The 15,919-nt window shown below is 34.6% G+C and overlaps 1 protein-coding gene across 1 annotated transcript in view; it reads left to right on the top strand.

Moving 5' to 3' along the window:
- LOC103274562 (contactin-5) overlaps window positions 1-15,919 on the top strand; it is a 517,374-nt gene that overhangs the window by 221,013 nt on the left and 280,442 nt on the right. The window contains exon 7 of the mRNA XM_008072000.1: window positions 15,436-15,617. Coding sequence (XP_008070191.1) covers window positions 15,436-15,617 — 182 coding nt within the window. The remainder of the gene's footprint in view (window positions 1-15,435; window positions 15,618-15,919) is intronic.

Below are 15,919 nucleotides of genomic sequence, written 5' to 3'. Positions count from 1 at the left end.
GTGAACCCTAAAAATAATTACAAACAAGCTTCAAAGGATTAAGTGGAACCACAGGTAAATTAGCTATGTGCCAGAACAAAATTTACCCATGGGTGAGGAAAATAAACAAAATTAAATAACCTGATAATGGGTGGCCTCTAATAAAAATTGCTAGAAATATGAAGGAACAGAAACAAAAAAGAATATATAGACTATAAACAGGAGAGAAGCCAGTCAATAAAAATGCCCCCAGAAATATCAAAGATGCTGGAATAAACAAAAAACAAATTTAAAAGACTCTTTTAAATATGTTTAGTCACTATCATGGTTAATTTTAGATGTCAGCATGACTGGAATAAGGGACACCCAGATAGCTGGCAAAGCATTATTTCTGGGCATGTCTGTGAGTGTATTTTCAGAAGAGTTTGTCCTTTGAATCAGTAGACTGAGTAGAAGGGTTTGCTCTCCTTAACCTGAGCGGGCATCAACTAATCCATGGAGTGCCCAGATATAATTTAAACAAACAAACAAACAAACAAACAGAAAAGAAGTGAATTGGCATTCTTTTCTGGAGCTGAGACATCCATCTTCTCCTGCTTCCAGGCATCATCAAAAGTAAAGTCTCTCAAACCTTTGGACTCGGGCACTTACAGCAGCAGTCCCGTTTTCCAGGTCTTCAACCCTGGTTTGAGTTGCACCATCAGCTCTCCCAGTTCTTAAGCTTTTTGTCTCAGACTGGATCCCCCCACCAGCTTTTCTGGTTCTGAAGTTTGTACACAGCATAATAATCTACTTCTCAGACTCCATCATTGCATGAACCAATTCCCATAATAAATACACGTATGTCGAAATCTCTCATCTATTGGTTCTGTCTCTCTGGAGAGTTCTGACTAATACAGTCATTTAAAGAAAAACATCCACATAATTAGGATAAAGAGAGAACTATCTTCAAGTATGTAACTTTTCGAATAAAAAATTGATAAGTGAAAAAAATTTACGAGATTGGATTTATAGCAGATTAGACACTGTAGAAGAAAAGATCAATGAGCTTAAGCACTGAGCAACAGAAGCTCTAAAACACATGATATAGAGAGAAAAATGGAATCGTGCCTAAAAAAATTTATGAAACCACTGTTAGTTATAGAACATGCATGAACGTTTAATTAGAAAAGAGGGGTAGACAAAAAAAAATGGACAAATGTTATCTACATTATTGTAAAATTTAACCCCATGGATCTTCAGAACTCATTGAAATACAAGCAGCCTAAACACAAAGAAAAATGCAATAAAATACAAGCAAACTAGACACAAAGAAAAATACATCAAGGTACATCATAACCTAAGTAATAAAAAACAATGAGAAAAAGATTCAACTCACCTGGAATTGTTTATCCAGTGAAAATATTCTTCAAACGTGAGGAATAAATACATTTTATTAAAAAAATGAAAATTATTTCATTAAAATATTATAAATATTATTATATTTTAATTGTTTTAATAATAAAATATTATTTTATTGGCTACAGTAAGTTGTTGCAGTAGACAACAGTACAAAAATATTAACAAAAATTATTTAGGTTGAGTGTAAAGTAATATTTTTTAAAAACTGCAATCTCCACAGAGCAAAAAGTGTTAAAAAGAATTGATGTATAAATATAAAGTATATTTGTTGCTCTTAATTTTTTCAATTTTCACTTTTTTTAAGGAAAAAATAATATGTTGGACAGTTTACAAAGTATGTAGAGATAATGTGCATAATAATAATTACACAAAGGGTAGGAAGGAGGAGATGGAAGCATAATATTGTCAGATACATGTTATAAACCTTAAAATAATCAAACACACAACACAGAGAACAAAGGGCCTTAGTAAGTAAACTAACACAGAACTAAAATGAAATAATAAAGAAAACAAATTAATAAAAAATAAAATAAAACCAAAGACTGCAAAAAAAGAAATAAAGACCTGATGTGATGGAGATAAAAACCTATATTATAGCCGGGCTCAGTGCCTCAACCTGTAATCCCGCACCTTTGGGAGGCTAAGGTGAGTGGATTGTCTGAGCCCACGGGTTCGAGACCTGCCTGAGTAGCGAGACCTCATCTCTACAATAAATCAAAAAATCAGCCGGGCATGGTAGCGCATGCCTGTAATTCCAGCTACTTGGAAGGCTGAGGCGGAAGGATCGCCGGAGCCCAGCAGCTCGAGGCTGCAGTGGCCGGGAGCGGCCACTGCACTCCAGTCTGGGTGACAGAGTGAGACTCCAACTCAAAAAAAAACACAAAAAACCTATATTGTAATGCTAGACCTAAGAACAGTCCCAGGTAATTATATTAAATGTAAATTCACAAACCACACCAAAGAAAGATATTGTCAGATTGCACCAAGCAGCAAGTTCCTATAATATACTATCTACAAGAAACCTGCTTTAAATATGAGTGTATATATGTATATATAGTATGCATATGTGAATATATACATGTTGAAAGCAAAAGGATAAAACGATAAAACATATATATCAAAGTATACTTCAGCACAAGAATGTTGTGGATGGACATTTTATAATAATAAGAGATTAATTTCTCGAGAAGATATTACAAATCCAAAATATGTATGTACCCAATAACAGAGATTTCAAGTATATGGACCGAAAGCTTATAGTAGTTACAGGAGAAATTGACATTTCACAATTATAGTTGGAGATGTTAACACTCTTCTCCAGTAATTTATCAATTATAAGAACAGCAGGACAGAAAATCAGTAAAGCAACCCTCTTCTCCAGTAATTTATCAATTACAAGAAGAACAAGAAGACAGAAAATCAGTAAAGTACAGAAGACTTGAACACAACTATTAACCAGCTTGACCTAATTGATATTTAAACAACTATGCAACAACCAATAGCAGAATACTCTTATCTGCAAATGGAAGATTCACCAATATAAATTATATTCTGGGTTATCAAACAAGTTTCACTCTTAATAAAAGACTGAAAATTTAGAGAGCATGTCCTCTGTAACAAAATTAAATTACATATCAATAACAAAAGTATACTTGAAAAAAATGGCCAAATATTTGGAAAGTCAAAACAAATATCAAAATAACCAAATTATCAAAAAGAAATCACAAAAGAAATTAGAAAACATTTTGGACTGAATAGCGATGAAAACACAAGGTGTGTGATGTCTTTAAATCAGTGCTTAGAAGTAAATTTGTATCTTTTAAAACAGAAAAATTCAAAAATGAGTAATCTAAGTTTTCACCTTAAACAAATAGAAAATGAAATTAATTTAAACTCAAAGTTAGTAAAGGAAGGAAAGATTAAAGAGTAGATATACACGAAACTAGGTATGAACAAGCAGCAGAGCAAAAGGAAAGCTCAAATCTCATTTTTAGAAAATATCAGTAAAAATGATACACACCAAAATTAAGAAATAAAATTCCAATGACCAATATGAAGCATGGAGGAGGAAAAATACTACATCCTTTTTCTAAAATATTAAAATAACAGAAAGGCAAAGTTATTAATAACGTTTAACTTTACAATTAGGCCAAATTAACAAGCCACTTCAAGATTTTTTTAACTGGCACAAGAAATAGAAAATTTGGACTGTCCTGTATCTATTATTGAAATTAAATTTGTAATTAAAAACTTTTCTATTGCAGAAAACTTCAGGCCTGGACAGTTCCACTGATGAATCCTACCAAACATATGAAGAAGAAATTATATAATATGCCTAACCAGGGTTTATATCAGAAATGCAAAGTTATTTTAATGATTAAATAATAATGAATATAATTTGTCACATAAATAAATAAAATAATCTTACATTTGTCTTAATAAATGCAGAAAAAGCATACAACAAAATCCAATATACATGATGAAACTTTCATACATACAGTATTAAGGAAAGCTTTATCAGCCAGAAAAAAGGCATCTGGAAAAAAAAAATTCAATGTTCAGCAGCATAAGGTAATTGTAAAAGACCGAAATGTTTCTCCTTTATTTTTCTCTACCCACCATTTCCATTCCACATTTAATGGAAGTCTTGGACAGTATAGTAAGGTATTAAAAATAATAATATGACTTTGAGATGGGAAAGGAAGGCATAAAGCTCTTTCAGGCAGCATGAAAATATATGAAATTCATCTTCAGAAATTTACAAAAAAGCACCAAAATTCATATTTAGAGATAAACAAAATATGTACAAGATCTGTACACTGAGAATTTGCATAACAGTTCTGGGAAAAATGAAAGGATATCTAAATAAATGAGTAAATCTACTATGTACATCAATTACAAGACTCAGTGTTTAAAAGTCAATTTTTTTCAAATTTATGTATGGATTTAGCATAGTCCAGTCAAAAATCCCAGCATGTTTTTATTTTTGTAGAAAATATCAAGCTATTTCTGAAACTTACTTGAAAACCCAAAGAACATGAAATAGCCAAAACAACTCAGCATAAGATGAACAAACTAATAGATTTATACCACTTGAATTTAAAATTCACTCAAGACTTAATCTAAACATAATGGTAATCAAGTAAATGAGGAGTTGGCATAAGGATAGACTTACAGGTTAATGAAACAGAAAAGAGTTCAGAAATAGACCCACACATAAAAGGTCAATTAATTCATCACAAAGTAATTACATGGGGTAATGTTTTGAACAAATAGCACCAAAACACATGAATATCCATTTTAAGGCGAATGATTCTTTAACCCTATTCCACACCATGGAAAGAAAATAAACTTAAATTGGATCATAGACCTAAATATAAAACTATAAAAGTTCTGGGACACGACATAGAAAAATATCTTCACTTTTAAGTTTGGAGTAAAAAAATATTTAAGATAGAACAAAAATATGCACTGAAGAAAGGGTTACAAGGACCTCATCAAAATTAAAACTTGTGCATTTTAGAAGACACTGGTGGAAAGATGAAAAGGCAAGTTCAGAATGGAAGAACACATTTTAAAAATGTATTTGACAAAGGACTTTATCTTGTATTTGTAAACAACGCTCACATATCAATTCTGGGAAGAAACACAATACAATATAAAAATGAACCAAAGATTTACATATACAAATGGCCGATAAAAAGGTGAAAAAATGCTCCAAGTTGCTAGTCATCAGAAAATGCAAGTTGAAACCACACTTTAGTAGCACTCCATATCTACAACAATGGCTAAAATTTAAAAGACTGACAATACTAAGTAGTTTCAAAGATGTTGAACAACTGGAAATTTCATGTATTGTTGGCAGAGGTGTAAAATTATACAATTGCTATGGAAAACAGTCTGGCAGAATCTTACCACGTAACACAGAATTTCTACTCTCAGTCATGCCTAAAAGAAATAAAAATGTTTGTCCACAAAAATCTTGCACATGTACATACAAAGCAGTGTTACTCAAAGTCAAACGGAATAGAAACGAATCATCCAAAGCCAATAGGTTTCTGGATTAACAAAGTGTGGCCCATCCATATGTAGAAATACTACTCAGCAGTTAAAGGGAACTAACTATTGATATGCACAACAACCTGAATCAATCCTATAAATCTTACGCTGAGTGACAGAAGTCAGACTCAAAATACTACACAATGCATTTCTCAATGTACATAAAAATCTAAAACAGGCAAAAGTATTCCTAAATTGTGGAAGTCTGGTCTGGGACACAGGTGAGTGGTTGGAAGGGAACATGAGGAAACATTTGGGAGTGACATAGATGTTCTAGGTGTTGATTATCCTGATTGTTCTCATGGTCAAGGCAAGGGTCCTAAAGAGAAGCATGCGTGTGTTAAAGCTACATGACGGTGGCCAAAGCAAGGCATAAGGCAGGACACATTCACAGCGTTGGTTAACAAACTCCATCGTCTGTTGGTAAGATCTGCAGAGCTATGCAGCAAAGGATATAAACAGTGATGGAGAATTGGGACCAGTTTTACAATCATTCTGCTAGACTGACCAAAGTCAACCATTTGTCCTTCTTTTGATTCCCATGGAGTCCCCCCAACAATCCAATCGTATTTTCTCGAGCTCATTTTTTTCTTCTACTACTTTGATGAAAGTAGCTAGTACTAATCAACACACGTGTTTCATGTTCTATTTCCTAATTCCTTCCCTAGGCTTAGTAAACATTCTAGATTCCCTTCCCAAGCTATCGAAGGTGACAGTTTGACCAAATGTTTTGACATTGCACAGCAGGGAACTTCTCAGTCTTCAGTTTCAGTTCCTCCCCACCTTCATCCTGAATGTTTTGCCGGTTCCAGATATTTAATGTCTTGTTGTGGCAGTTAACCCATTTCTGTTTCCATGTACCAAGTTCTATGTTAGTAAGATAATTTTAGCAGGTCTGAAAACATAAATCCTCCAATTTCAGGATCTTAGCAAGGTAAATATATCTGTGTTCCATTAATGTAACAGTCATAGAAAAAAAGCAAATGTGTGTCTTGGAGACAAAAGAAATGAATTTGAGGAATAACTGAGTTTCTAGTCTTTGCTATATACTCCTTTTGTTTGTAAAATTAGACTATTGTCCTGATTATTTTATGGTTTCCCCATTAATTTTATTATGCACTTATAAAGCCTAAAGCTCATCAATATCTTAACAGTCCTCCTCCTCAGAGTAAAAGAACTTTAGGACACATTAACTCTAATTACGTTTCCTTTCAATTACATACTTCATCTTAATTACATTTTAGTTCTGTTTCTTTATGGCATTGTTGTTGCTGTTGTTATTATTTATATTTTTTCTTGCCATTAAATGTTTTGATCTTAGATTTACTTTTGGGGCCATTCTTTTTCTTCTCAAAGTACGTATATATTCTTTAATAATAGTTAGTTGGTGAAAAACTTGTTTGGTTTTTGTAGATTTGATATAGTCATCTTTTTTTCACTCAGAGAAAGATTGATAAGATACAAAAGTCTGGGTTTATAGCTTTTTTGCTCTCTCTGTAAGCATATTAGATGTTATTATTCCAACATCTTCTTCTGCTTCCATTGTTGCTGTTGGAAAGCCAGTGAACATTACATTGTAGTTTTGTAGATGATCTATCTATCTACCCTGTCTGGCTCACATGTGTCATTGGCGTTCTGTGAGTTAGGCATGCTTCGTATGTAATGTGCTTCCTACCTATAGATTGATGTCCATCATGATTTCAGGAAAATTATCTCTTCAGATATTATTTAATCTTTGTTCTATCCCTCTGTCTTTATTTCTATCTATTATCTTTTGCTGGACTTACACAATCTAGCTTTATATTACATGTGTATTAACTGATGTCCGTATTTTCTACAGCCCTGCCTCTCAATGTCTCATTCTGTATATGAAGGTTACTTGTCTACCACATTGGAAAATATTCTCTTCAAATATGTATAATTTGATATTTGACCAAGCCATTGAGTTTTATGTTTCCACAATTATGTTTTTATTTTTTAATTTCTGTTTTACTCTTTAATCTGCATGTTTGCATTCATCATCATACCTTTCTGGATCATTTTTAATCCATGATTATTTTCATTTCAAGGCTTATTGCTACTAAAATTCAATATAAAGTTATATGTTCCTCTGTGTTTGATAATTCCAAGATAACTGAATAGAAACAATAGAATTTATAGAGCAACAAAATTAAAAAGTAAGATTCTACCATCAAAATACAAAGATTAGTAAATCCAGTTTGTAGGTCAAAAATTTAATCTAACGATTTGCCATTTAGGGGGAATCAGATCACAACAACGTGATACACGGCACAACTAAGTAAAACGAATAGGATAAGTAGGGAAGAAGCGTGAGGTAAATGGAGTATTTGCAAAAAACAGATAGTTTAATGAAAAATATTATTAAATTTAAAAGAGGGTCATTTTACTTTGACAAAGACGGTTAAAACCTTAAAAATAATATTAACTTTCATGAACACTTATTTTGAGACAGAAAATTTATCAAAACATAAAACAAAACCTTTTGAAATATGAAAAGATACTGATAGTAATTGGAATAGTGGGGAAGTGAACACATTGCTCTCAGTCTGACCGATCAATTAGGACAAAAATAGAAGGGACATAGGACTATGGTTTTCTGTGAAATTCTGGTTAAGCAAGTGAGTGTCTGCTTCAAGCAGACTGGCTTCAAGTGGATTTTTTATTTTTCTTTTTTTGGTGTACAAATATTCCATAGGCTATAGATTGTTTTAAAATCATTAAAAACGCTAAAATAATATTTGAATGACAGTATTATCTACAACTATCTAAACACTAATTTTTAAATCTTTAGCATAAATAAAATATACTTTTAAAAATAAACATGGAACTTGCACAAAAATTCATTTTACATCTGGCAACAAACATTGACTCAGTAAGTTCCAAGAAGAAGAATTTGTATAAGTCACTTTCTCAACATATCAACACTTATCAGATGTGGCTACATCTTGATACCAAAGGAAAAGACAGTCTTATATGCTTTTATTATTAGTCATAAATATTGATATTGATTGCTCAACTCCAAAAGTTAAAGAGTAATATAAATGTGCTGATCAAGAAAGGGGAATTATTAAACTTGAAGAATAGACACTCATCAATTAAAACAGAAAAAATAGCCTAGGTTGAAACAAGAAGAAATTGAGACCCTAAATAGACCAATAACAATCAAGGAAATTGACTATGTAATAAGAAAACTACCTACAAAAAAAAAGCTCCGGACCAGATGGCTTTCCAGCAGAATTCTACAAGACATTTAAGGAGGAATTGATTCCAGTCCTACTGAAGCTATTTCAGGCGATTGAGAAAGATGGAACCCTCCCCAAATCATTTTAGGAAGCTAACATCACATTGATACCCAAGCCAGGTAAAGACCCAACAAAAAAGAGAACTACAGGCCAATATCTTTGATGAACATAGACGCTAAAATTCTCAACAAGATCCTAGCAAACCGGATTCAACAACATATCTCAAAAATCATTCATTATGACCAAGTAGGATTCACCCCTGGGACGCAAGGCTGGTTCAACATTCATAAAACAATAAATGTAATTAAATACATCAACAGATGTCAAAACAAAAACCACATGGTTATATCATTAGATGCAGAAAAAGTTTTTGATAAAATCCAGCATCCCTTCTTGATAAAAACCCTTGAATATCTAGGCATACAGGGAACATACCTCAAAGTAGTAAAAGCCATCTACGAGAAACCCACAGCCAGCATACTCCTAAATGGACAAAAATTGGAACCATTTCCCCTGAAAACTGGAACAAGACAAGGATGCCCACTCTCACCTCTCCTGTTCAATATAGTATTGGAAGTCCTGGCTAGAGCGATCAGAGAAGAGAAGGCAATCAGGGGTATCCAAATAGGAAAAGAGGAAGTCAAATTATCTCTCTTTGCAGACGACATGATTGTATACCTTGAAAATCCAAGAGAATCTGTCAAAAACCTCCTTACACTGATAAAGGCCTTCGGCAAAATCTCAGGATATAAAATAAATGTGCAAAAAGACAATTGCATTTCTTTATACCAATAATAAACAAACAAAAACCCAAATAAGAAGCACAATTCCATTCAAAATAGCCACAAAAAAATGAAATACCTTGGCATCTTCCTAACCAAAGACATGAAAGACCTTTACAATGAAAACTAAAAAACTTTGCTCAAAGAAATCAAAGATGACACAAACAAGTGGAAAAATATCCCGTGCTCATGGACTGGAAGAATCAACATTGTGAAGATGTCCATCTTACCTAAGGCAATCTACAGATTCAATGCAATACCTATCATATTACCAGCAACATTCTTCTCAGACCTAGAAAAAACAACACAGGAATTCATATGGAAACACAAACGACCAAGAATAGCCAGAACTATCCTCAGCAAAAAAAACAAAGCAGGTGGTATCACATTACTAGACTTCAAACTTTACTATAAAGCTACAATCATCAAAACAATTTGGTATTGGTATAGGAACATGCATATAGACCAATAGAATAGAATTGAGATCCCAGAGGCAAGACCTCAATTTCTCAACCAACTCATCTTCGACAAAGCCTCCACCACCTACCACTGGGGAGAGGAGAACCTATTCAGTAAATGGTGCTGGGAAAACTGGCTGACCACATGCAGAAGACTGAAACGGAACCCCTATCTATCCCCATACACAAAAATTAACTCCAAATGAATCAGGGACCTAAATATAAAACCTCAAAGCATAAGAATCTTAGAAAATGAAGGACATATCCTCATGGAAATTGGAACTGGCATCCAATTCCTGAACAAAACTCAAAACCCACAGGCCATAAGGGATAAGATAGACAAGTGGGACCTCATCAAACTGACAAGCTTCTGCAAAGCCAAAGAAACCAGGGAAAGCAGGAAGACAGCCTACAGACTGGGAAAAAGTATTTGCCAACTCCAGGTCTGACAAAGGCTTAACATCCTGGATCTAAAAGGAACTCAAACGTGCTGAAAAGAAAACAACAAACAACCCCATTATAAAGTGGGCAAAAGATATGAACAGACACTTCACAAATGAAGACATCCGAGCAGCCAACAGACACATGAAGAAATTCTCAACCTCATTAATCATCAGGGAGATGCAAATCAAAACCACACTGAGATACCACCTAACTCCAGTCAGAATGGCAATTATCAACAACTCAAAAAATAACAGCTGCTGGAGAGGGTGTGGCGAAAAGGGAACACTTCTACACTGTTGGTAGGAGTATAAACTAGTGCAACCTCTGTGGAAAGCAGTGTGGCGATTCCTAAAAGCTCTAAATATCAACCTCACATATGACCCCGCAATCCCCCTACTGGGAATATACCCTGAAGAACTCAAATCACTCTATAAAAAAGATACCTGCACACGAATGTTTATTGCAGCATTGTTCACAATAGCAAGAACCTGGAACCAACCACACTGTCCATCAAAAGAGGACTGGATTTAAAAAATGTGGTATATATACATGATGGAATACTATGCAGCCATAAAAAAGAACAAAATCATGAATTTTGCAGCAACCTAAATGGAACTAGAGTCTATGATACTAAGTGACCTCTCACAGAAACAAAGATCTGAGTCCTACATATTCTCACTCATATAGTGGACCTTGATCATCCAATGCACTACTATAAGAAAATGACTGACAGTGTTGGGAAACTATGGGGGGGAGATGGGACTAATGGTAGTAAACATCTGTCTGGAGAAGGGGAGACACCAATTATCAACAAGGGGGCCTGAATGAAGCATATTTGTATACCTAACCCTTGACTGTACCCCCACAATATCAAAATAAAAAATATCGATTATAAAAAAGGAAAAAAAAAAAAACAAGTGGATGATAAAGAACGACAAATATATAGACTTTGCAGCAACCTGGATGGATTTGGAGTCTATCATACTCAGTGATTTATCTCAGAAACAAAGAACAGAGTTCCATATGTTGTCACTCATAAGATGATCTTGAACAATTATAATGCTATAAGAAAGTGATTGGCAGTAATGGGAAACTGTTGGGGGGGGTGAATTGGCAGTTGAGGGAAACTGCTAGGGGAGGGAGGGGCATACTTCATTAACAGGGGTACCTGCATGATCAATGTTTGTATACCTAACCCTGAATTGTACCCCACATCTTTACAATAAAAATTTTTTTAAAGTTAAAAAAAACACAAAAAATAGCAATAAAGACTCAAAATGCTCCTCTTAAAGACCAGTAAAATGGACAAAACTCTGACATATTATCAATTCTAAATCAATATATCTGACATTTATTAGGTACTCACAACTTGCCATGCATTTCGCCAAGTAATTTATAAAACCTTATCTCGGTCCTCAAAATAATATTATTAGAGTCATTCATTTATTTATTTAATAAAAATTATTAAGTATTAACAATATACCAGACAATATGCCACACTGGGTTCACACGGCTAAACAAAAGAAACAATTCCGCTGCCCTAAAGTCTTTTGCATTTTGGAGGGATAAATATACAGCTTCAGTTTACAGATGGAAAAACCAAATTCAGAGAACTTAGGCAACTGTCCTAAGGTCACATAGCAGGTTTCCCTAAAGGTCCATGTTCCTCACCTATATATATAATGCGACTTCTGTGGGGGGGAAATACAGAAAACATATACACATGCTATTAAAATTACGAAGAATATACAAAGATCATCATTATATCACAGCAAATATTTTTTGACACATACTCTGTGCCAGATGCTTTAAATCATTTGATGTTCAGATCTTCTATTGACCTAGCTAGTAATATTTCCACCATATTTCACAATTGAGGAAACTCAATAAATGAGATGGTAAGTAAGCTATAGTTGGAGAGCTGTGTTTACATCCAGGAAATCTAGCTGTGGAGCCAATAGTCAACTGCTATAATGTGTGACTACATACAATCAAGTGATTTTTCAAAGGCTTTAAACAATTGTTATTTATATAACTCACTGCAAAAATATTGTAATTATGGATGAAATGGCTGATATTTTAGTGAAACATGGATCACCAAAGTTGACACAAGCAGAAAATTAAATACGACATAATCAAGGGAAACACGGTCAAAAAACTAAGCCCACTGAGAGTGGCCGACCCAGGTAGGTAACTGTTTGTGAGAGTTCTATCAGCAGTAAAAAAAAAAAAAAATCCCATAATTTCTCCACGATTTAAATTGACACTGAGTATAAGAGATGGGGACATTCTGGTATATTTGCCAAAAGATCCTTCATCACCACAATGCCACTTCTGTCAAAGCTATCTATAAGAAAACTGACCATGAACTCACCCACACATAAGCACACACACAAACAACCCCAATAAGATACAGTCTTGCCTTTGAATATAGATGCAAGGATCCCAAATTTAAAAAGTTATGAATCAGTTCTTGTATGCATAAAAATAATGATACGCCGAACTGATGTGAGAGTTGTTCTAAAATGCCAGGTTTACCCTTTCTGGATACTGAATATGTATACCTAAACAAACCACAAAAATTGCCAACTCCTTAATCCAGAAATTTAGATTTTGTATTTTATTCCCAAGGAACAAGTCACAAAGGAGTTCCAAGATATACAAGAGTGGTTATCATAGTATTGTGTGTAGTAGTGATCAACGAATCGCTCCTGTAAGAAAAATGATACAAAACTATCTCAAATTCAGGATTTATAATCCACAGTAGATTGTTACAAGAAATATAATTCGGATACACAAGGAACTTTGTTACTTAATTTAAAAAATCCTACCTGGCTACCTGAATAAGGACTTTCTGAAGAGGAGGCATTTGGGACGGGTTTTTAAACGATATGATTGAAAACACTGAGAGCTGTGTTTCTGGATCAAGAGATATGGAATAACATAGCAAAAAATAAAACTGAATCGGGTGACTGGGTCTGGAGCATAAAGTGTATTAAATATAGATAGTACTAAATGAATTCGTGGGACAGACCTAAAAACACGGAACAGATACAAGGATGTGGGAACAAATTATGTGACAAAAGCAACATTTCAGATATTGTGGGAAAAGGAATTTTACTTATTTAACAATACTGAAATGATCATTGTGGCCCCTATCTCACACCAAACAACCGTGATTATAGTCTAGATGGATTAGAGATCTGAACATTTTAAAGTCGTAAAAAATGTTGCAAAAAATGCTACAGAAAATACTGACAAACTTGGGTTTGGAGATAATTTTCTAAACAGGAAAATATTCAGAAGCCATGAAGGAAACTGTTGTCATGTTTGTTTCTCCCAAATAAGCAAATGAAATTGTATCACAGACACTATCCTAAGCTAACAATGCATTGGGGAAGAATATTTCTGAGAAACAAAGTCTTAATGATCCCTACTACACAAAGAACTCTAAGACATTAAACAACACAAATAAGCAAAAAAAAAAAAAAAAAAGCAGGAAGAATAATGTAAGCAAACAATTCACAGAAATGCAGAGGCAAATGACCAATAAAATTATGAAAAGATGTTCAACCTTCTTAGGATTTGGGGAAATATTAAGTAAGTAATAAAATACCATTTTTAAAATTTTCGATACTAACAAAAATTCAGCAGCTTGGTCACATACAATACTGGCAAACACGGGAAAATAGTAGCATATTACCAATAGGTGTAGGGACTGTGCTGAATTTTTGAAAAACAATCAGGCAGTACTTATCACAATGAAAAATGTACGTGCGTTCTGATCCATCAATCCCAGCTTTGTGAATGTCTGCTGGAGAAAATAAAAGTAATAGCACATGAGATATGTGCAAAGTTGTCTAGAACAGCATTGATTTTTGGTTAAAATAAAGAAACAAAGAACTGGAAACTGACCTATCCCCCTTCTGTACCTGGAGGAAATTAAATCACTCAACAAAAAATGATACCTGCACATGTATGTTTATTGCAGCACCGTTTACAATAGCAAAAACATGGAACCAACTGTGTTACCCGTCAAAACTGAACTGGATTTTTTGGAAAATGTAGAACACATACACGATGGAACATTACACAGCCATAAAGAAGGGACTTCGCAGCAAATTGGATGGATTTACAGTCTATCATACTCAGTGATCTATCACAGCAACAAAGAACTGAGTGCCACGTGTTCTCACTCATAAGCGGCCCCTGAACATTTACCATAATACTATAAGAACGGGATTGGTAGTAGCCGGAAACTGCCAGGGGATAGGGGGTGGGGCACACAGCATCAATAAGGGTACCTGATTTCAAACCAGGTGAAGTGGGGATCAAAGGGAGGCCCAAACTCTACCTGTATGATGACCACATGTATACCCAACCCTGGATTGTACCCTACATCTTTAACACAATTTTTTTTTAAAGAAACAAAACAGAACTATGCAAAATGTTTAACTACAGGGCAGTGGATTAAATCTGGTACCTCTATACGAAGGAATCATATGCAGCCATTTACCAGAAGAGGTCAGTCCAATATTTACTGAGTATGGTATCTTGACAATAAAACGACAAGTCTACAATATTTACACTTTTAGAGAAACATAACCAAAAGAACTCATCATACATGTGAATATGTGCTTTATAGGGTCAAGGTGGGAGGGCACACCTAAACTGCATTTGTTGTTGCAGAAAGACTTTCAGAGGTGTGGACAGAACAAGTTTTCGACGCATGTGATTCACGACCCAGCTTACTCCTGTCATTTCAAAAGTAGAATATGTTTTAAAAATAGGGTATCGTGTGTCAAAGTGTGTAACGCATTGTCTCTGAATTGCTTTTCTGAAATAGGCAAGAAAGGGAAACGATCCTTTCAGAATCCGACTACTTACCAGACAATCCACCAGGAAAGCGAAGGCTGTAGAGCGCATGGCTCTTAATTGTGATTGCATTTTATGGCGCGCAGCCGATTAAGTGCTTAAACTACCAGATAACAGAATCGATGTCCCTGAGAGCGGGAAGCGTATTCACGGCATTTTTCCTCCCTGTTGTAGCCCCGTTCCAACGATCACATGGATGAAACTCAATGGCTACATTCCCAATAAGGCACGTCTGCGGAAATCTCAGGCCGTGCTGGAAATACCCAATGTGCAGCTGGACGATGCGGGCTTATATGAGTGCAGAGCTGAAAACTCACGCGGAAAAAACTCCTTTCGTGGACAGTTGCAAGTGTACAGTAAGTGTTTTCAGCAAAACCTGATCCTCTCGTCCCAAGAGTCAAACTGAAAATGCAAATTAACGTTAACTCAATGTGGTTTGGTAGGCACACAAAAGCTAAGTAATCATTTATAATCATACTGCTTTTGCATGGTAAAACATCATGTGAAATCTCCCTACCCATAGAAATGCTTTAAATTAAAAATCAGTGGGGAATGATCAGTCTCCTTGTGAAGGCTGCAGAATTTACATCTTTCTTTCTTTTTTTTTTTTTTGAGTTGGAGTCTCACTCCGTCGCCAAGACTGTAGTGCAGTGGCTGC

This window comes from Carlito syrichta, unplaced genomic scaffold (assembly GCF_000164805.1).
Source record: "Carlito syrichta isolate Samal-C Ts95f unplaced genomic scaffold, Tarsius_syrichta-2.0.1 Scaffold314806, whole genome shotgun sequence".
NCBI classification, from domain to species: domain Eukaryota; kingdom Metazoa; phylum Chordata; class Mammalia; order Primates; family Tarsiidae; genus Carlito; species Carlito syrichta.
Note: the sequence above shows the minus strand (reverse complement) of the source record. Positions and strands in the feature narration are given on the sequence as shown.